We start from the raw sequence: 21,371 nt of genomic DNA on the forward strand, positions 1-21,371 counted from the left end.
TCTATGGATTATCTTAAATTATGATGGAAAATGGGAAGATAATAAATAATAACAATAATCTAAATTACCATCTTGAGAAGAACGCTAAGAAGATGCAATTAGAAGAAAAAGAACAAAAGAAAATTAGAGAATCTAATTGTAGCTCCTCAAAAAAAGAAGTGATTAAAACTTGAGCTCCTATACACATTACAAATATAGAAAATGTAAATCAAAATCTGAAAGAACCAAAAACCTAAAACATAAAAACAAAAACTGCTCATTAAAAAAAGGTTGAAGAAGAAATGTGAAATCTCTGGTACAAAAGTAAGGTCTGCAAAAAGAACATTAACAAAAACCCCAAATAAAAATGAAATCCATCTAATAAAAGAAAAGATAATGAAAACCTGAATATTACCTTGCAGGAAAAAAAATTGGATGTTGTGAAAAGAAAATTCATTAGCCAAGTTCTGAGAAGTAAATATCATGGAAAAACCAAATCGTAAAGGAATTAGATAACAAAAGAAGAAATTGAGATGAAAGATGCATTTCGAAACTGCCAAATACCATTTCAGAAAAATAGTTGTAGAAGAAAACCCCGTGTTCCTGTAAAAAAAAAATGTCTAGCTAATTACATATATGATTCATCAATATGATAAAGAGGGAAGGTAAGGAAAAACCAAAATTTAGAAGCAAGTAAATAAGAAAAGAGAAAGAGAATATACAAATGGAAAAAAAAAAGAATATACAAATGGAAAAAAAAAAAGAATTTTAAAGCTAAAAAGTAATAACCAAAATTTTACCTGATATTCAAAGTACAATAAAATGTATGCTTCAACATCTGAAAGAGAAGGTACTCAAATACTTGGTTGATTTTGAATATTCAAGTAGGATACCAAATTTAAATTCTAATTCTTGGAAGCTGTACAAACATACAGTTAAAAGAGAAGGTACTTTAAGATAATGGGTCAATTACATGAATATCATAATTAAATATAAAATTACAACTAGGTCATATCATCAAATTTAAGTCTTAATATGTCATTATTTTCTATATATTATGATTTTACATCATAATTTAAAATTTCTATACTCCAATTCATATATTATAAATCCTAGAAAATATATCCTAGACTTCTAATTTATCAATTCTAATCCTTAAAATATATTAAAAGTACTAATTTTACTAGTTTGATATAATCCAAAATTATGACTTGACATAGTTGTAAATAGTTTTTAAAATATGAACTTCTGTGTAATTTTCCCTAAGATAATTCACAGCAAGAGCGTGACTACATTATAACAGCATTATAGGTTCCGATTTCATGGAATTCAAACATAGTCCTTTCCAATAACTATACGGTCAAAATTAGAATAATCACGTTAAAAAGCCTATATACATTATATGTGTCTACTGAGATTGGTAGGGATCTGATTGTGGATATGAGTGATCAACATCTAACAAAGTTGAATGTAAATTAGAGAAGGAATGATATGACGAAGAGATAGAGATGAATCCGTGCTCTGTAGAAATAGAGTACAGATAGAAGACCTGTAACAAATCAGATACAAAATTGGAGCCATATTTACCTGAAAGAATAAAACACAAAATTAACAATGCAAAATAACAGTCACATCGATTCGAGCAAACCGTTCATACTTACAATGAATGAGATATTTCATGAGAGAGATGTTGAAAGAAAAGCTAGAGTTTACCTCAAAGAGAGGTTGAGCCACAATGTGCAAATTGTTTTCGGAAAATTAGAAAAGAAACTAATTTAAAAGAGGAAGAGTTAGGGTTCTCATTGAAGAAGAAATTGTGAAGTTGAAAAATATAATTTGTTATCAGCTTAATTACAACTTCTTATTCAGGGTTTATAGGATAAGCAGAAGGAGAGAAAGTATTAAAAAATATAACTTGGTATTAAAAAATATTTGTATCTTCATAAAAAAAAAAATTATTTGTATCACATTTTATCAAGCAGTTCGGCTAGAGTGGATAATTGAACATTAAATTAGAATTATCACATTAGCTTAGATTTTATGGAGTAGAAAAGGTATTGGATTGGAGTTATCACATTAAATTAGATTTATAATGGACTTATGGATAATTATGACATTAAATTAGATTCACGTATTCATTGGATTGGATATTTTTATTTATCACATTAAATTAAAAAATCGAAGAAAAAGATAATTTATCAATATTATTTTTAATCAACAAAAAAATCGAGGAGTCGACACCTTAGCTATATCGTTACTGTTTTATATTATATAATATAGAATATTGATTTATTATTTTCATCAAATATTATTTTCGTTGGATTAAGATAATTAGGAAAGCTTTTTTTTAGGATTAGAACAATATTTGTCACTCTCTTTTACTTAGTTCATAAAATATTATTAGATTATAGTAATATGTAAATATTATTAGATTATGATAACAATAAAACTTAAAGCTTTTGGTTTTGGTTTTCTTAGGATTGGAAGTAGGTTTATAATTGTAATTTATTTCTTAATTCCAATAGGTTGGATACTCTCTAAAATGGTTTTTAAAAATATTTAATATGTAATATTTAATTAATTACGGGATAATGGGTAATTTAGGAATAAAATTAATTCATTAGAGATAGGTAGATATATATCACGGTTTTAATTACCATGTCGACGTGCTAGAATCGTAGGATTTATTTGAGTCCTATTTTATCGAGTCCGACGTCGTAGTGTAATTTCAAAGACAGGTCTCAATGTCTCGCGGCTAACGTTTATTTATTTTGCAGGTTTAATAGATTTGTTTAAGGCTAGATAAAATGTATAGGATTTGAATATTAAATTGAGATGTAATTTTATAATTCCGAATTTATTTATTGCTTTCCGTAATCTGTGTGGTGAATGTGTATAAACTGAAAATGACTTAGAAATATTTGGTATTTTAATGGAAGACAAGTCTATGATTTTATTAACTAAACCCTTAATGTTTATTTCATGAACCTAACTTTGAAGAGATATATATCATTTAATTTTTATGTTCATGGACATTAATCCCGGGTGGCGACTCTCGCATATCGAATTAGCTTAAAAACATGATAAAAAAAAGGCTAATAAAATAAATAACGCATGCACCGAAAGGGACCCACCAAGCGACGTCCTTAAAAACGTTAAGTGATGGTGTATTGCAAAAACGGGTCTTTCCAGGCTAAAGGACCGGACGCTCATAGCTGTCCAACTTCTAAGCGTACCTTGCATTTTAATGCTTTTCTGTTAAACATATTTCCTCAGACCAGTAGGAATGAGATATATCATTAAGCTTTCCTGCTTCTCTAAGCATCCTGCTCAATACGAAACTCCTTCTTATATTCCATAACCAATGAAGATGCTCGGGAGTCTAACTCAAAATTATTCTCACTTTTCGAGTTATTAAAATATACCAATCTTTTTAGTTTGGACTTGATAATTTCTTATTATCAAGCTTCCTACGTACCCCATCAATTATTTTGGGAATCAAAACCACGCTGTCATTCTTGGTATTCACCACTCTAGACTTTGTTCACCATTTTAAGCTTTATTCGCCCTTTTAGGGTTTTGGCATTCTAGGCTCTTTCCTTTATAGTTTTTACTCATTTTCCAAAGTGTCTTGAGCTTGTTTTTGTGAAAATTTGATTTTCCATTCACCATTCAATTTTGTATGTTTTAAGTTTTCATTCAAGGATAGAGATAGGTAGTCATCCCTATATCCATATCTACTACTTTTAGCATACATTTTGTATTCCCCATTCTAGGCTACATTCATTTTTCAAAATATATCTATTTTGTGAAAATTTCACTTTTAATTTGGCAATCTTGGCATTTGCATTGTTCATTCGCCATTCTAGGCTTCATTCATTTTTCAAAGTATCTCTACTTTATGAAAATTTCACTTTTCATTTGGCATTCTTGGCGTTCGCCATTCTTGGCATTCAATACATCAGACTTTATTTTTCTCATTTTCCATTCTTGGCATTACCCACATCAGACTTTTTCTTCATTTGCCATACTTGGCATTAGCCACATTGGGCTTTTTCTTCATTCTCCATACTTGGCATTTGCTACATTGGGCTTTTTCTTCATTCGTCACACTTGGCATTCGTCATTCAATAAGCTTTATCTAGGCGCTTTTTTCGCCATTCATTCTCCATTCAATAGGCTTTATTTAGGCGCTATTTTCTCCATTCAAGGTATTCACCATTCAATAGGTCTAATCTAGTTGCTCTTTCACCATTTCTATGTGTTCTTTGCGCCGTTTTTAGGCGTTTTTTCACCGTTTCTAAGCATTCGCCTCATAGGGCTTATTAACATGGTCCTCTTGGGTCCTTTGTTGTCACTCCACTTCTAGAGGGATTCGACAGTGTTTAGGGCTGGTTGCAGTATTAGCAGTTCCCTTATATTTGTGTTATGTATTGAAACAACTCCGAAAAGGGGGCCATACTATGTCCATCATTAAAAGATTATGGTAAGGCATAAAAACTATGCTCACTTACCTTGAGGATTAATGACTTGATCCATGGAACATATTTCATGGTGAAAGACTCTGTTTGCATCAGCCACGTTGCCAAATAAACCGGCGGTGCCACTAGAACACTTGTGTTTGCCATAGTGATTTTTTTATAGAATTATTAGTTCATCTTGAAATCAACTTAGCAATTCCTTCATATCGGTTTCCAACTCTAGAATGACTTTAGTTAAAGGATAAAACCGAGTAAATATTATATGTCAAAATAATCCATAATAGAACTTAATTGTGTTTATTTCAATAATACCACATATAACCTTCATAGCCATACAGATTACTATTGCACATAAATATCATTTTTATAATAAATTTTTAATAATGAATAACCATAATGATAAAAACAATGCTTTTTTACATTTTAATTCACATTATTACCCAAAATAATATATATATTTTAAACATCATACAAATTATAACATTCAATATTAGGTAAGATATTTTATATAGTTATTATTTACTTGTAGTCAATATTGTGTATCTATGTACTGATAGCATTCATAGATTATTAAGAAGCTCTATGTACATCCTAAAAACTTTGTATGACATGTAGACTTGCATAAATTCATGTTCCTATTCGAAACCGACACTTGCACTCTTCTTATAGTTAGCTCAGAACTTGAAATTTTATTTATCAAATTTGGTGATTCATTTATAATGGCCTTGATAATTATATGCATGTTTATTAAAAAAAATAATCACACCTAGATCATCTGTAACTACCCGAACCCTTTTGTGTCACTTTGATATCATATGAGATGATAGCCTTGAATGAATAGATTTTTTTATAAAGTTCCAAACTTATGTGCCTTATACATGTATTTTGTTATAATTCAATGACAAAGGCATATTACACTTGTCATGCATAAAAATGTGATGCATATCGAGCATGCAAGGACTGATTTATCTTTCACAACTTGTTAGATATATCATTATAACATATATAACATTCATAACACTTGACAAATGTAGCGAATTTCATATTTCTTTGATTTAAAATGGAATAAGAAAAGAGAAAAAATTTAGGGTATTGCTATATACCGCAATTTTTTTTCCACCCACCGCACTCTTTTGACATTTATGCCCTTGTCATAATTTTTTATCAAAAACCAAAACTTTTTTTTTTCTCTCTTTTTGATTTTTTTTTTAAATGGATTTGGCCTAAACGGGCAACGCGCACCGTTCCACCGTACGGTGGAACGAACGGCATGCCCGTTCCACCCGTGGTGGAAACGGCACGTCCCGTCCGTTTAGGCTAAATTCATACGGATTCCGACTCCGATTCGGAGGCGGAACCCATGATTTCGGAGTAATTTTTAAAAAAAAAACCGTACGGGAGCATTCATGAAGCCTTTACCCGCTCATGCCTTTGGCGGCATGTCGTTTTAGGTCGGGTTTTTTGAAAATCCAAAAAGCTAGAGAGAATTTGAGAGTTTTGAGTTTTTGAGTTTAAATTATGAGGAGGGCAAAATTGTCAAAAAGTGCGGTGGTTGGAAAAAATATTGCGGTAAATAGCAGCCCACAAAATTTATCTTGTTTGTCATAATCAATTTCAGATTTATGTAGCTAATTTTTTTCCCACCAATCTATAAAGAACCTTATCTTTGGATATATTTTTTTGTACTGTGTTTGACTCCGTTGTTTTGTTCATTGAGAAACTCTATACAATCAAGATTTTGTGATCTTCTATTTGTTAGAGTCCACGCTCACCGCACCAATTTGATAACTACTCTTTTTCTCCTTTGGTGGTTCTACTAGCGGCTCCACTGTGAGACGTCGTTGTGTTCAGTCGTGGACACTCCCATGATAAAGTCATTAATATCATAGGAGAATGATTAAAAAAAAAAATATCATAGGAGAATAATTGGTATTGAAAAGAGGAGAAAATTGTTAACTTGTAGCATACCCTTGTTGGGATATACATACTCTTTTTTGCAACTCTATTGCTTTAATTGAGTTTAATTGTCATCAATCCCCCATTAATTGTCATTAATCCTCCATTAATCATGCATTTAATTGTCATTGACCCTGCATTAATCATGCATTCAATTGTCATTAATCTTGTATTAATCCTACATTAATTACTACTTATCGCTATTAATCCTTCTTCTAGAAGGAATCACGTTTTGTTATTATTTCTATTAATTGCCAGTATTCCTCATTCTAGAAGGAATAATGATTGATGATATCATTTGTAAATCAGGATGTTACCAAAACTCATTTTTTTATTATCAATCCATGACCTTATTTTAGAGGACTGTAAATCTTTACTTTACAGTAAAACCTCGATAAATGCATATCATTGGGACCGGAAAAAAATATCCATCAAGCAAGATTATTTATTTATCGATAAATGAATAACTTATTCATTTATCGATAAATCAATATTTATTATTTTATAGATAATTTTTCATTATAAAATACATACATTGTATGTGGTAAAAAAATAATAAATTGGAGTTATGGAATCGCCTACGGACGAAGAAATTATCAAGTCAATAATGAACAATGATGATGGAAATGATCCAGAGCCAGATGATAGTCGAGTTGTCGCAATGTATCGTTAAAAGAGGTCTTTCAAGCAATGGTCACCTTAAACAACTACTTGCTACAACATGAACAAAATATATCAGAAGTTGTGGTTGTAGTACAAAAAGTTAAGGATGATGTTCGGCCTAAGTCGGGACCGAAAAAATTTATTATATAAACGAGGTTATTACTTTATCGAACATTCATTTATCGAGGTTTAACTGTATTATTTTAATGACGGTAACGTCAAGTTCGTTGATCATTCTGCGAATGATATACCTCATGAATTAGCTAGAACTACTTATTCTAGTCAAGACTTATAAAATGATCGGATACACCATCCGATTTTATTTATCGAAATTTGTACTTTCCTATACAGAGATTCCATAATTTGGACAAAGAGAGTTTTTCATTATAATGTTGAGATAAGTTATAGAATCTGAAAAAATCAAATGGATTTTCCTTATTTTAGATATTTCTTTTAAAAAATATCCACAAAGAATCTCCCAAGATATCTTTGGATCATTAACCCAATTTAAATATTGGAGTAGCAGTCCCTTTGAAATCTAAAGTCCTATAAGGAAAAAAAAAAGATTTGAATATTTTAAAGATGAATATGTTCTAATAATTTTTCAATTTGACATAATATAATATTAAATTATTTTCTTGTTGTCATCTCTGTTTTCTTTAGAAACATTCTTCGCATCCTTCTCTAAAGTATCTATAATAAAGATTAGACAGTCAGTTAGAGAGAATAGAGTCTGATGAACCCATTCCGATACTTTTAGATTTATCATACATGTTTATTTATAGTGTTTCTACCGAATTATTCTTTCTTTAAGAATCCCACCGTTGAATCCAAAGGCCCATACCGTTCCACATATATAGACACTGGATTCGAAGTGTCAACGTTTTATTTCCCAGAGTGACTTGTATAATGTTTTTTTTTTCAATATAACAAGCATATCATAGTATTTTCTTGAACTTAGAGAAGACATTCTCTATTAATGGGACAATTGTTTTAGAAAGTATAAAATTTGATAATAAGAAATTGACAATTTGTTATTTTTTAACTTAAACTTTAATCATGTCAAATTCCATTCTTAAATTTGGTATAATTTTGATTTTTAAACTCCCATTTTAGTAAATTCCAACCAGATCTTAATTTGGAATGATTTATAACAATTTACATCCAGATTCAAGGTATTTAACTGCATTCATAAAAAGTTTTGGATGCATCCAAAACTAGGCAGTTTATAAATGTCATATTTATCAATATAAGCGTGTAATTTATTAATATAAAGCATTAGAGTAAATTACACTTATGACCACTGAACTTTATCCATTTTAATATTATGAGCATTAAACTTTTATTAACGATATAACCATTGAATTTTACACATTTTTAACACCGATAACCACTCAATTTTTAACCAACTCCTCAAAATAACCATTAACGACTTCAAAATGAAAATATTCAAGAATTAAAGTCGTTCATAACAATATTTACCGTGAAACCACATTTTTTATTTTCCAAAATCATTTTTTTTAGTTTTCACTTTCTAAAAATCCACACTCTCTCGTAACCAAACAATATCTAAATGATCTCAAAATAAAAATTTTCAAGAATTGAAGTTTCTTAGAATATTATTAACTCTTCGATTTTTTTATTTTGAGGCCTTCAACGCTCGTTTTGAGGTGTTGAGTGACCACCGTTATTAAAAAAATGTAAAGTTCAGTGACTATACCGTTAAGAATTGAAGTTCAGTAGCCACAATATTAAAATAGGTAAAGTTCAGCGGCCATAGGTGTAATTTACCCTAAGTCTTTGTTTAGGAGTTTGGAGGTTAATGGATGTGAGAATTAAAGGAGGTTATGGAAATGGAAGGGAAGTGATGGAAATGAAAGTTAAAAATTAACATTGTTTGAGAGTTTATAAGATGTAAATAAGATTAAATGTTTTGTTTGAGAGTTTAAATATAAAGGAGAATGAATGTTAAATTTACTTTGCAGAGACAAGGAATTTTAAAAAACTTTACGTTACTCCCGTTAACCCCCAATTTAGAGGTTAGAGGAAGTAAACATTTAACCCAATTAACATCCATTTACTCTAAAAAAATAACTCCCAAATAAAATTAACTTAATACTTAATCTTCTATTACTTCCATTTACTTCAATTAACCTCGTCTCAAAAAAAAAAAAAGTGCTAAAGCATTAAGTAAATTAATGTCCATGTATCTACATGAACAAATTTTGCATTTATTCGAATTGTTTCTCTTCCAAGAAATCACAAAACCGTAAGGGGCATTGATGTAATTTGGAGGTGAATTGGGAAATTTTTGGCAGACAGAACGGCAAGCAATCTCGTATTTGGGCTTTACGGGGTCTCCTTGTAAGAAGCAAATACTTGTAATGCTCATTAGAAGAAGGAAAGAAAAAGAAAGACAAAGGCTTTTCATTCTCCGTTTCTTCTTCTGATCAACTTTCTAGTGAGAGAGACATAGGGTTTTACTCTGAGAAACTAATTTCCTAGCTATGTCACTGGGTTATGCAGAAAAGCTCTCCTTCATTGAAGATGTTGGTACTGTTGGAATGTCAGAATTCTTCGACTCTTCCCATGTTTTGCAGGAGAAAGTAAGCCTTTTCTTTAAATGGGTTTTGGTTTTCTTCATTATCTTGATACACTTGTAATTACTTTAAATTTCTTATTCCGGAGTGTAGTAGTAGTTTGCTCCTGAAATTTATATGGGATAATACTTCATACTTTGTTTCTTAAGATCCAAATGCTGGGTTCTTGCATTTGCTGTCTTTAGGATTTGGTTGATTTTTTTTCTTTTTTGATATGTATTTTTCTGTTTGGGTTGAGCAGGATTATTGGGGCTGCTAGCGATTCCATGATTTATTGAATTTATAAAAGGAAACGGTTTCCCAGAATATGGTTGATATTGAATTTTTACTGAAATAGGCAATGCAATGACTTCTGATATGTTCTCAATATACTTGAGGCATATTTTGTTAGTTTTTGTAAGATATTTGAGGCAGCATTTTTATGTGATGTATGGTTTCTGCATTGGTGAACAGTTTGCTACAGTTATGATGCAGTTAGATCAGAAAAAGAGTTTCCCAATTGGCAAATGTTCCTATTTTTCAGGCCTTAGAGAGGCTTAGCCTTTCTCTTACATTTCAGGGAGGCTGGCCAATGGTTTGGATGTGTAATGTCCAAGTCACAATGGACTACTCTTACCCTAATACAGTGGCTTTATATCTTACATTTGAATCACGGAAAGATTAAATAAATGTTATTTTATAGGCGCAAAGAGTGAAGGTAGAGGTAGAAAAACCTGAAGAACACTAATGGTGGATAGACATATTGTTGGATAATGAATTTGGATTTATGTACTAAGAGTGCTGTTCATTTACTTTGCCCTCCTGGAATTGAGAAAAGGGAAAATACAGAGTTGTTGGGTTTTGTGATGCAACCTTCTCTTATCATTATTTGGTTTTGTTGTTTTATAGCAGTCAATGTATTTTATGGTGCCATAAGCACAATCCAATCATAGTGGATTTTTTCCTCGCAATTATTACTTATCTTTTTATTTTCTGAACTTATTTTTTAATGAACTGAGTTAAATGAAGTCATGTCCTTATTTCATATGATATCATGCTAAAATATGCTAGTATTAATATTAAGCAACTGATTCTTGTATGCGTGGCATGTTCCGTGTGAAAACGCGGATTCTCTTATGTTTTGATTGCTAATTTCGATGTGGTTTCATTTGAATTGACAGATTGAGCGACTTGCCAAGATGATACAAAAGGTTTAAACCTCTAAAATTTACTCATATTATTTATGGTTATATAATGTTATTTCATGTAATCATGTTGTTTCTTATTACTTGCAGAGTAAGCATCTAGTAGTGTTTACAGGTGCAGGAATATCAACATCCTGTGGCATTCCTGATTTTCGAGGCCCCAAGGGAATCTGGACACTGCAGGTGTGAATTTAGAATCATATTATGTGGTCTGTAATGTACTTTTACGTTTCACCTACTTGAATGTCAGGAATTATTCCTGAGTTAGTACTGGGAATTGAATTCAGAATTAGATAGAATAGAAGAAGGTAGAGAGGTCAGAAAGAGAGAAAAAGAGGAAAGAAATTCGTTGATAATTCATTAGTTAGATTCTGAGGTACAAGACAGGTCCTCATATAGCAGGTCGTACTGCTGAGTCTTTTACGTTTCACCTACTTCAATGTCAGGAGTTATTCCTGAGTTAGTACTGAGAATGGAATTTAGAATTAGATAGAATAGAAGAAGGTAGGGAGGTCAGGAAGAGGAAAGGAATTCGTTGATAATTCTTTAGTTGGATTCTGAGGTACAAGACAGGTCCTGATATAGCAGGTCATGCTGCTGAGGTGTCCTGGCAGTACAATAACAGCTTTGATAACAGCTGGAATTCCTAATAAATCACTAACTGCCAAATTGGACTAACGGTATACAAAGGAATATAAAAGACGGATACTGCTAAAATAAGAAACAGACATAATAACTAATAATAAAGGAAAGAAACTAATAACTAAAATTAACTAACTTGAAGCAGAATTCTTCCTGTAATGCTTTCTGTGATATGTGACATTGAACTACCTTGGATAAACTTATATGGACTGTTAAGTTTAAAAGAGTAAGTAGCAGGCCTGTTTAACCATTGAGATTTATATGGAATTTTGAAACTTTATTTAAGTTGTCTGTATAATTTATATTTCCTGCACTGGAATTGATGACTATTTATAACAAGGGCAAGTTTTGATCTTGCAAAGTTAATTATGCTTGTTATGGAATTAATTTATTGTGCTTTAATAAAAGCTGAAATAACTGCTCCAGAGGACATGTTATATGTTAAATCAAAAGGCACCAAAAATTTCCCCCTTTAAATGGTGCGTGGATTTGTTAAGAGGAGCCTGAGTACCCAAGTTCCACACATTAGGCTTCACTCCCTGCTATTAGGTGTCTTGCTTATCACCATCGCTTTATGTTGTCAACGGGGCAGAGGTGAGAATTTTTTTTATCACTGAAGTTGGGGAGGGGACAGGGATGGGGATGGAGAATGCCTTGGGGATCCCCGAAATTATTAATTAAATTATATATGTATTCTAGAAATATTAATATTAATTTTTTTACTTAATAATTCTAATTTTAATACTGATTAAAAAATTTATACATATTACTTGTATTTAATTTAAATTTTGAATTGTTATTATTGTTTTTTATTCTTTTTGAAAGAGTTATTATTGTTTTTTATTAATTTGATCTTTTATTTTATATAAATTAAATAAAAAATAAAATCCCCGGTCCATGTGGGGATTCCTGAGGGGCGGGGAATAGGGAGTGATTTGTTCCCAATTCATAATTCTAGGATGGGGAAAGGGATTCTCTGAAATATTTGTGGACAGCGAAACCATTCCCCGTTCCATTCCTGCCCCACACTCCTGTACAGTTCCGTTAAATTGCTGTCATTTGTCTGCTTAATATATTCCTCTTGCTTAGTGTTTCTTATGTTGGTATGCATTAGATGTAATCAGTTCTTAAATGCTCAATTCTTGAATGCAGCGTGAGGGCAAACCTTTACCTGAAGCATCTTTGCCATTTCATCGAGCAATGCCAAGTATAACACATATGGCTTTGGTTGAACTTGAGAAGGCTGGCATTTTAAAGTTTATTATTAGTCAGGTAGGGCTTGCTTCTCTCATTCTGCTAAATTGCTTAACAAGTGGGTGAAGATGTATATGATTACATTACATGCATGTCTTATGTGAAAGGCTCAAATCTTAACATCATGCCCATATATATGTGCATCAATTGGGGAGATAGAGAGAGATTTGGCTTCAAGTAATTTTGTGTGCTGTGTTGCACGGTTTAAGAGTTAGGCATTGGCCATCATTCTCCACCTTTCGTTGATTCTTGGATTCTGTGAGACATTTCAAATATATTTGTATATGTTGCTATTACCATTTTGCTTTCTAGTTTTCTCCGATCTACAGTGGCACCTGTTATTCCTTGCATAATTTTGCTGTCCTAACTAATTGGTGAAAGAGTCAACATTTATACTTATTCAAAAGCTAATGACTTTGCCTTATTGATTATCGCTTTTCGGTTTATTGCCTCTTTATGCCAGAATGTTGATGGCCTACATCTTCGATCTGGAATTCCAAGGGAGAAACTAGCTGAATTGCATGGAAATTCCTTTATGGAAAGTTGCCCTTCATGTGGAGCCGAGTAAGAAATAATTTCCATTCTCTTTTCTTGGCTGTGTGTCTTGTACAGCATTAATGCTGTTGTTATTACCTATGAAGGTATCTACGAGATTTCGAGGTGGAAACTATTGGATTAAAGGAGACATCACGCCGCTGCTCTGATGTGAAATGTGGAGCAAAACTAAGGGATACAGTTCTTGACTGGGAGGTATTACTATCTTGATTTTGCTGGCTTGAATAAGCTGGGGAGGCTTGCATATTAATGACATATTAGCTCTCAAAAAGTCTAAACTTGTTATAGTAGCATCCCAAACTTGTTTATGTTAATGCAGTACCGCTATATATTTTAGAATGCATTACTTCAGTACCTAATAGAAACAAAGGTTATGGAGGAAGAAGCAAGAGGTATTTCTTCCTAGGTAGAAAAGTCAGGCATACTACAACTCGTACTACTACTAATAAGGTAGAAAGGCATAAAGCAAATAGGTTGCTATCATAAATATTGAATCTTTTGTTGGAGAAGTGGCTTATTTCTAATAATATAATAAATATTTCCAAATCATGTTTCATTTCTTTATTCTTTCTCAATACATTTAGTTCCTTGTAAAAAAAGATCACTGAATCCAAATTGTGATTTATTCTTTATTCTTTCCAATTTACACATTCCATGTCATGTCACTAGGTTTGTGATGAAAATTAAAAAGTAGGTGGTAATACAGAGGTAATATGATTCCAAGCATTTGTTGATTTATGATCAACTCCTGGAAGGACAGATACCATTTGGTTGAAAGGAATTTAGAGTATGGTGATTTAAATAAACACCAAAGGACTAATTTGGTTCTCATTGCTTTGTTTTCTCCCCCTTTTGCTTTCTGGAGTTCAATTAAAAGGACATCTTTCAACTTAAATAAACCAAGCCTAAATGTTAAACTAGTTGAAGTGATCAGGAGATATTTACTTAGAAATTGTCTCCTTATCTGCAGGATGCATTGCCGCCAAAAGAGATGCTTCCTGCTGAGAAGCACTGCAAGATGGCGGATGTTGTATTATGCTTAGGAACAAGGTAACTTGGGCTTGCCAGTTACCCATAACATCTCTAAGTTGTTTTTAAAATCTGCTAATTATTTTAGTTTGGATTCTGGATGGTGTAAATTTTCATCAATTTAGTGAACCATCTCAATCAACTCATGCCTGCCCCACAACATGGGAAATACTCCTTTTGAGTTTTATATTCTGTTAAGAAAGAAGTTGCTCACATGTCATTTCAAAATTTAAACTAGCATGATTGCAAGTGCTTTGATTGATAAAACGTGAGGTCCTTTTTGTTTTAACAGAACTGAGTTTGGTTTCTCAAAACTATCAACTAGATTATTTCTGCCCCTTTCATTTAAAGGCACAATAGGTTGCTGTTTAGCTTTCTTGATGAGGCTAAAAAAATGTGTGAGTAGTGGCTTCTCAGCCACCAATATTAGTTCTGCAGTGCCGCAACCTAACGTGCTTATCTCTCTCCTGTTATAAGTATGAAATATGAAAACAATAAAGAGAAGTAACCAAGTGAGTATAACGCATACTAATGCCTTTGGGAGGATTTCTTGATCGTAAAATAAGTTTCTGAAACTACCATGACTCTTGTATGATGCTCAATCAGGATAATGTGAAAGCTTAAGCTGCTACCAATAAATATGCTTTTGTTCAGTTTGTGGATTATGTTTGTGTTTATCTTGTACCTTCTTCTCTGATGCATATTTTGCTCTGAGTATGATTACATGACTACTATCTGCAGTTTGCAGATCACACCTGCATGCAACCTGCCCCTGAAATGTCTCCGTGGTGGAGGGAAGATTGTAATCGTAAATCTTCAGGTAATTCCTTTGCATATTAGTGTTTTGTTTGCTGATGGTTCTGAGAAATGCATTTACAGCTCTATTTAGTTTTTGTTATAGTTAGTCTTTAATGAATAAAAAGACTTGATTTAAATTTCTTTGTAGATCACTTTTCAAATAAGTTGATTGAGAACTTGTGGCTATTGACTACATATTCTCTTTAACCCTTTTCTTTGAATAATGACAATATATTATATATGCCACTCTCGAAATTCTGGACTAGGCATTGTTTGTTTGTTATTCTAGTATGAATTCCTTGTTTCTCGTAACGGTTAATAGCCTGATTCTTTCTTAGTGGAAGTTTTTTTCTCAATATAAATTATTGGAGTTTTTTTTGTCAATATATTATATATGCCACTCCCCAAGTATATGACAAGGAACGCTTCTTTGGCTAGAAACAAAACGGGGGAACATTCAACCCTAACAGATAAATGAAAGTTAGGGTGAGATTGTATTTTCCTTCTGAGCTCAGGTTAAAATAACTATTTCAAATCAATTTAAAGGTAATCACATCATGTTTCTATTAATAAATTACTCCTATACAAAAAAGACCATTCCAACTTTTTAATTAATAGTATACAGCAGTACTATCCTCGAAGCCTCCCCTCTTCACTACCCAATCTCTCTTGGTAGATAAATTTAAATTTTATCTTATCATCATTAATTTCTTTAATAACATCAAGTACAAGCAAATCTCAGACCCTAACCCTTGCTCAAAGCATGGTCCAGCTAACCCATATTGTATTAAGAGCATAAAGAAACTGATTGCGAAGCATATGGTTGTGAAAGTTGATCTTTAATTTATTGAAAGTAAAATTTTGTACTTTGGCATTTTTTTTTATTATTTTTCATGCAATAAAGTGCAAGAAGAATCCTTCTTACCCATTGCACTATGAGAAGAGAAGGAATTGTTAAAATAATTAATCCCTCTCTGGTACCAAATAATTGTCACATTTGACTAAATCACGCATATTAAGGAAATGATTGATTTGCATTAAATTTATACAAAATAGACTAAAATGCCTTCTATCTCTTTATGTCAATGAATCTCTTTTTCTCTAACCTTCATTAAATTAAAGGGTTCTTCACCTCCACTTGGGCATTGTAGAGTAAAAAGAGTAATTAATGCTCAACTCACTAATAAAGGTAAAATAGGACAAAATTACCCTGAAAACTTAAAATGACAAACATTATGGAGCAAGAGAGGGCGAGCCTTGGCACAATGGTAAATGTTGTTGTCGTGTGACCGAGAGGTCATAGGTTTGAGTCTTAGGAGCGGCCTCTTGCCAAAAAACTTGGCAGGGGAAGGCTTGCTCCCAATGCACCCTTGTGGTGGGACCCCTCCCCGAACCCTCGCTTAGCCGGGACGTGTAGTACACCGGGCCGCCCTTTATTATGGAGCAAGAATTTTTTTCACTATGGGACAATTATTTGGGACTGGAGGGAGTATAAGTTTCTTTCTTTTGGTTTTTCCTTATTTTATAATGAAGAGATTTTTTGGGTACTTTTTATAAGTTCCATCCATCCTTTGACTAACAGAAAAGAAAACTTATTGGAGTCGTGAAATTGTTTAATGAACAGAGAGCTTTTAACATTAAGGACAAGTAGTATTATGACCAAACTTAAGGGGTGAACAGTTGCACTCTAAAACTATTGGCAGAAAAAGACTTATGTCCTATCCAAAATTTCAACTCGTTGTTGAAAATTTGTTATTGAACTGATTTAATCAGCCTTTGCTTGGTTTATAGAGGTGGTACCAAGAATGAGATCCTCCCTCGCCAATGTACCTTAGTTGCCAAAGCTTAGTGATGAACCATATATCCTACTATAGGATTATATTTTGTGCTTGGATTAAGCTAAGCATCTTTGATAATGTCTCCTCAGATGAAACTTTGATGGATTCAGCACATAACTGCAACCAAATTATTGATTCAGGGTAGAATATCCTAAATGACACTTTTTCCACTGCAAAATGTGATCAAGACCTGATTCATAGAAGCATGTTACTGGTTCATTGACATTCTTTCCTCGTGGTATTATTTTCCCGCTTCAGCTTATGTTTGTCCCGTTTCCATTAGTCATGGTTCATTTGCTCTTACTTGTGAAATCATACGTGAGATCCCTTCAACTTCCAAGATTTTTACATAAACTTCTCTGTAGGCTACAACAGCCAAGGCAAAGAAGAATACTTGGGGAAATATGCCTCAGCTAACCTTTATAATAGATTAACTGAATATTTGAATATAGTGAAGAACATTTGTATTGTCTATATATATATATGTGTGTATAATCTTATATTTATTATCCCTACTCTTTGTTCTACTCAATTTTACAGAAAACTCCAAAAGACAAGAAAGCAAGTTTGGTGATTCATGGGTTTGCAGATAAGGTACTTCAATTTTTAAGTTCATCATGATAGCTTACTGTTTCTTTTCCTGATTGGTCCTCATTTTTTCTTAATCTTTCTCTTATTTTCTGAGACTAAGTTTGACTCTTAAGTGTACCTGTCAACAAAATGAAATTTCTTAAATTAGCTTTAGCAAAATTTTGTTTTATTATTTCTTTGGCTTGTCAGCCTGCACTCCACATACGTCAAGGACATGTAGATCCTTTTCTCACTAGTGAAATATTAAATTAAACTATGGAAGATCTTTTTTATTCACTTCGTATATTAATTTGAACAACAATAGGTTATTGCTGGAGCAATGGATTTACTCAGCATGCGAATCCCTCCTTATGTCAGGATTGATCTTCTCCAGATCATCATAACTCAATCCCTGAGTGCAGGTACATTCAGTTGATTAGTTACTATCTTATCACTTTGGCCCTGTGTCTAGTTTGAACACCTTCTGATTTGTGAGAAATATAGATGAAAAACAGAGATTGTGAGAAGAAAATTAGAGAGAGGAGATTAGAGCAATAGAAACAGAGACAGATGTTGAGAGAATATAGAGTAAAATAATGGTATTTTATACACAACACATCGATTATTTCTTTTATAATTCACTTCTGTGATTAATAATCAAAATTACAAGTTGGCTATGCTATTGCAAACTACTCCAACTACTAATTAAGCTCATTGCTCACTCAGACTCTTATTTATTTGTTGATGCTGAGTTGAAATGTTGTGCATCACTAGCTTCTGCTCTTCACATATAATCACTTGCTTATGCTTATGATACATCACTAAGCATATGACCAGCTACTAACACTTGTTCTTTTTCATGATCTGACGTCCTAATGGTGATGTTTTTTTTTTGTGATTTTTTTATTATTATTATCCACTCAACAGATACAAAATATGTTAACTGGAGCCTCCTGGTAGGAAGTGTACATTCAACAAAAGCACTACTTCCCTTCATAAAGTCCATTGAGGTAGATTTAAACATTAGTCGGTTTTACATTTGGAGCAGACTCTGATTTGATGTAGTGCCTGGCCTTTTCCCCTGCTTTGTTCCCAGATTTCTTTCGCCGATGAACTGAGGTTTAAAGAAGCAATTCTACACGAGCAACCTTTTAAGCTTAAAAGGTTTGTGTGCAAGTCATATGTTCCAAATAAAGTCAATAGTAATCACTGAAACTTGACATCTTGAGAAGTATCCAGTTTTATGAGCCAGAGTCTGATTGATTGCCTTAAGGTGGGGCATTTGGTGTCTTTTGGCACTTCTTTTAGTCCTCAGTTTAAAAGTTGAATTTTAAATGGGTTTATGAAGCATTTACAATTAAGTTCTGAGTTAGTTCATTGAGCCCTCAAGATTATGTAATCCAATCTGGAATTCTACATTTGAATTTCCTTTTTCTTAGCTGTTCTTCTGTTGCAGGTAATCTCGTCCTCATATTCCTTTATTTGTTTGCATCAGGAGAACTGCACCATCAGAAAAATTTGAAATCGTGTTGAAACTCAACTTCAGTGATGGCTGTGGTTGTCTCTGCACTCAAATTAATATTCCTTTTGGTTTCAAGGTATGAAGAGAAGAAATTACAGTTGTTTTTTCATTCATGTTTAGGTATTTAGTTTGATTATAATTGGTTTCAATGTTTTCTGTGCCCATTTGGTTCTCAGACTGATAAGAAATCCCATTTCATTAGTGGAAATTGTTAATAGAAAATGCTGTTCGTTTGTGCAAATCTAACTTCTGCTCTTGGTCTGAGACAGAAAATGCTATAAACAGGAAAAAAATAAATTAATATGGATGATTTTACTCTTTTTTTTTTTTTGGTTTTACTTGTCATGTTCTCTATTAAATTATCTTTGAAAGAGAACATTTGAGTCTTTCTTTTAACTTCATCCATGTTATTAGTCAATGGAAACAGATGCTGGTGGTTTAACTTCTTAAAGTTTCCATCATGGTCAAATGTAAAAGAGTTTAACTTCGTGAAGTTATCGTAAATATTTTAAACGGACTAGGGTTCATGTTAGACTATGAAAGGATGCTCGCATTTTGACATTGACCAATTATTCCTTTTTTACTTTTCGTTTCAGTTTCTTAATACTGATTAGTCTACAGTATGCTGTCATTGAACACTCCGTATTCATCAAAATTTATTCCAAGATATTCAGTATCATTTTATATGGCAGAAATCGATTTTCCGTTGAGACTGGCTTTTATACATCTTTGACATGGTTTTCATCTTTATTTCTTTTGTCGATATAAGCTTATGTCAAGGGTGCATTGCTGTTTAATCGTGGCCTAAGGAAATCATACCATATTGCTGTGCAGGTCTCGACTGACTCGTTGAACCTCGATAAGGACACTGTAATGAAGAATCTGAGAGAGGAGGCGATTCAAGATTTTAGTTGTGGTCAGAATGCAGTGATTGAAAGAAAGACAAAGGTTTCCCCAAAAACTGAGGTCACTGTCCATGCCATTGTAACCAACATCAAAGCATTTGAATCTGATTCTGTAAGTAATGGTGATGTGAAAAATCTAAGAGGAAATATAAATGGTTTTGAGACATCTCGGAAGCGGTCGAATGGTCGAAAGCGTAAATCTAGATTTTAGGTGATGGGTTGTATTTTGGTTGTATATAGACATATACGGTTATATATCATAGAAGGTGTGATGTGTAGTGATAGTGACTGAGTGAATTTTGGTAGCTTGTACACTCAGTCTCCCCAGCTTACTTTAGGCAAGTCGGAAGCTGGTCGGATAGACTCAGTTATGTGAGAACTTTTTTGAGATTTTACTGTCCTAAAAAGAATTTCCAAATTTCTCTTAAAGTACAATCAAACCTTCATAAATTAATACTCGATAAATTAATAACTTCTTTAAAATAATAATTTCTTCTGGTCCCGACTTGGACCAGATCACTAATTTTATACTCGATAAATTAATAACCTCTATAAATTAATAAAATTTCATGTTATAGAGGTTTTACTGTATGTGCATTGGGAAATAAATGGTTTGCACCACTTAAAGTTATGGATAAATTCTCATCTCTATTTCAGATAACGTTAATTGCACCCTTTTAAATGTTGTGGGTAAATTGATAATAAGAGTGACTTTTAAAGAAGTATAAAGAACTACTATCAGTCTTGGATCCAACAAACCAAATTACACCAATTTAGACATTAATGTTTCATGCCACATGTACGGGATTGTTTTAAACTATAGAGTTATTTGTGAACAAGATTATGAGAACCTCAAATAGAATACCAGTAGATTGCTTTTGAATTAAGGACTAAGGTGAATAATATATAAAGTTCTAATTTAAGGATTAAAATGAAAAGTTTTAAATTAATGACTAAAATGAATGAAAAAAAAATATTAAATTAAAGATTAAAAGGAATAAAAGTTTGAATTAAGGATTAAAATGGAGAAAAATAAAATTATTAAATTAAGGATTAAAGTGAATAAAAATAAAATTGATCAGGTTAGATATAAAAATGAATAAAAAAATAAAATTTTTAGATAATTATTAGTATTGGTGAGATAAAATTTATCTCGAATTAGTTCGTTTATACCAAATAATTGTTATGAAAAAAATGAACTAATTAGTTTTTTTTAGTTCTATTTTATTTATTTATTATAATACAATTAATTATTATTCTTGCCCTTTAAGACTTTATATTTATTTTTCACCAATGATTCCATGACTCCTAAATTCCATGGGCTCATATACTATATGCAAACTAAAAGTAATTGAATATCCACAAAATTAACACTAGTTGATAGACTTAACGGAT

The 21,371-nt window shown here is 32.1% G+C and overlaps 1 protein-coding gene across 1 annotated transcript; it reads left to right on the forward strand.

The window, feature by feature from the left end:
- Positions 1–9,422: 9,422 nt before the first annotated feature.
- On the forward strand, positions 9,423–20,438 carry LOC136219256 (NAD-dependent protein deacetylase SRT1). Its single transcript, XM_066006581.1, has 14 exons — positions 9,423–9,685; positions 10,840–10,869; positions 10,954–11,046; positions 12,658–12,777; positions 13,223–13,323; positions 13,401–13,509; positions 14,285–14,364; positions 15,085–15,163; positions 17,520–17,573; positions 17,875–17,971; positions 18,477–18,559; positions 18,646–18,713; positions 19,045–19,147; positions 19,906–20,438. Exons 1-14 carry the CDS (start codon positions 9,587–9,589, stop codon positions 20,185–20,187), a joined length of 1,398 nt encoding a protein of 465 aa, XP_065862653.1. The 5' UTR covers positions 9,423–9,586; the 3' UTR covers positions 20,188–20,438.
- The last annotated feature ends 933 nt before the right edge of the window (positions 20,439–21,371 follow it).

Source organism: Euphorbia lathyris, chromosome 2 (genome assembly GCF_963576675.1).
Source record: "Euphorbia lathyris chromosome 2, ddEupLath1.1, whole genome shotgun sequence".
NCBI lineage: Eukaryota > Viridiplantae > Streptophyta > Magnoliopsida > Malpighiales > Euphorbiaceae > Euphorbia > Euphorbia lathyris.

Coding starts and splice junctions, on each gene's coding strand:
- LOC136219256 (XM_066006581.1), top strand. CDS start 9,587: ATGTCACTGGGTTATGCAGAAAAGCTCTCCTTCATTGAAGATGTTGGT. Junction 10,870..10,953: donor TTGCCAAGATGATACAAAAG/GTTTAAACCTCT, acceptor TATTACTTGCAG/AGTAAGCATCTAGTAGTGTT. Junction 17,972..18,476: donor AACTCAATCCCTGAGTGCAG/GTACATTCAGTT, acceptor TCCACTCAACAG/ATACAAAATATGTTAACTGG.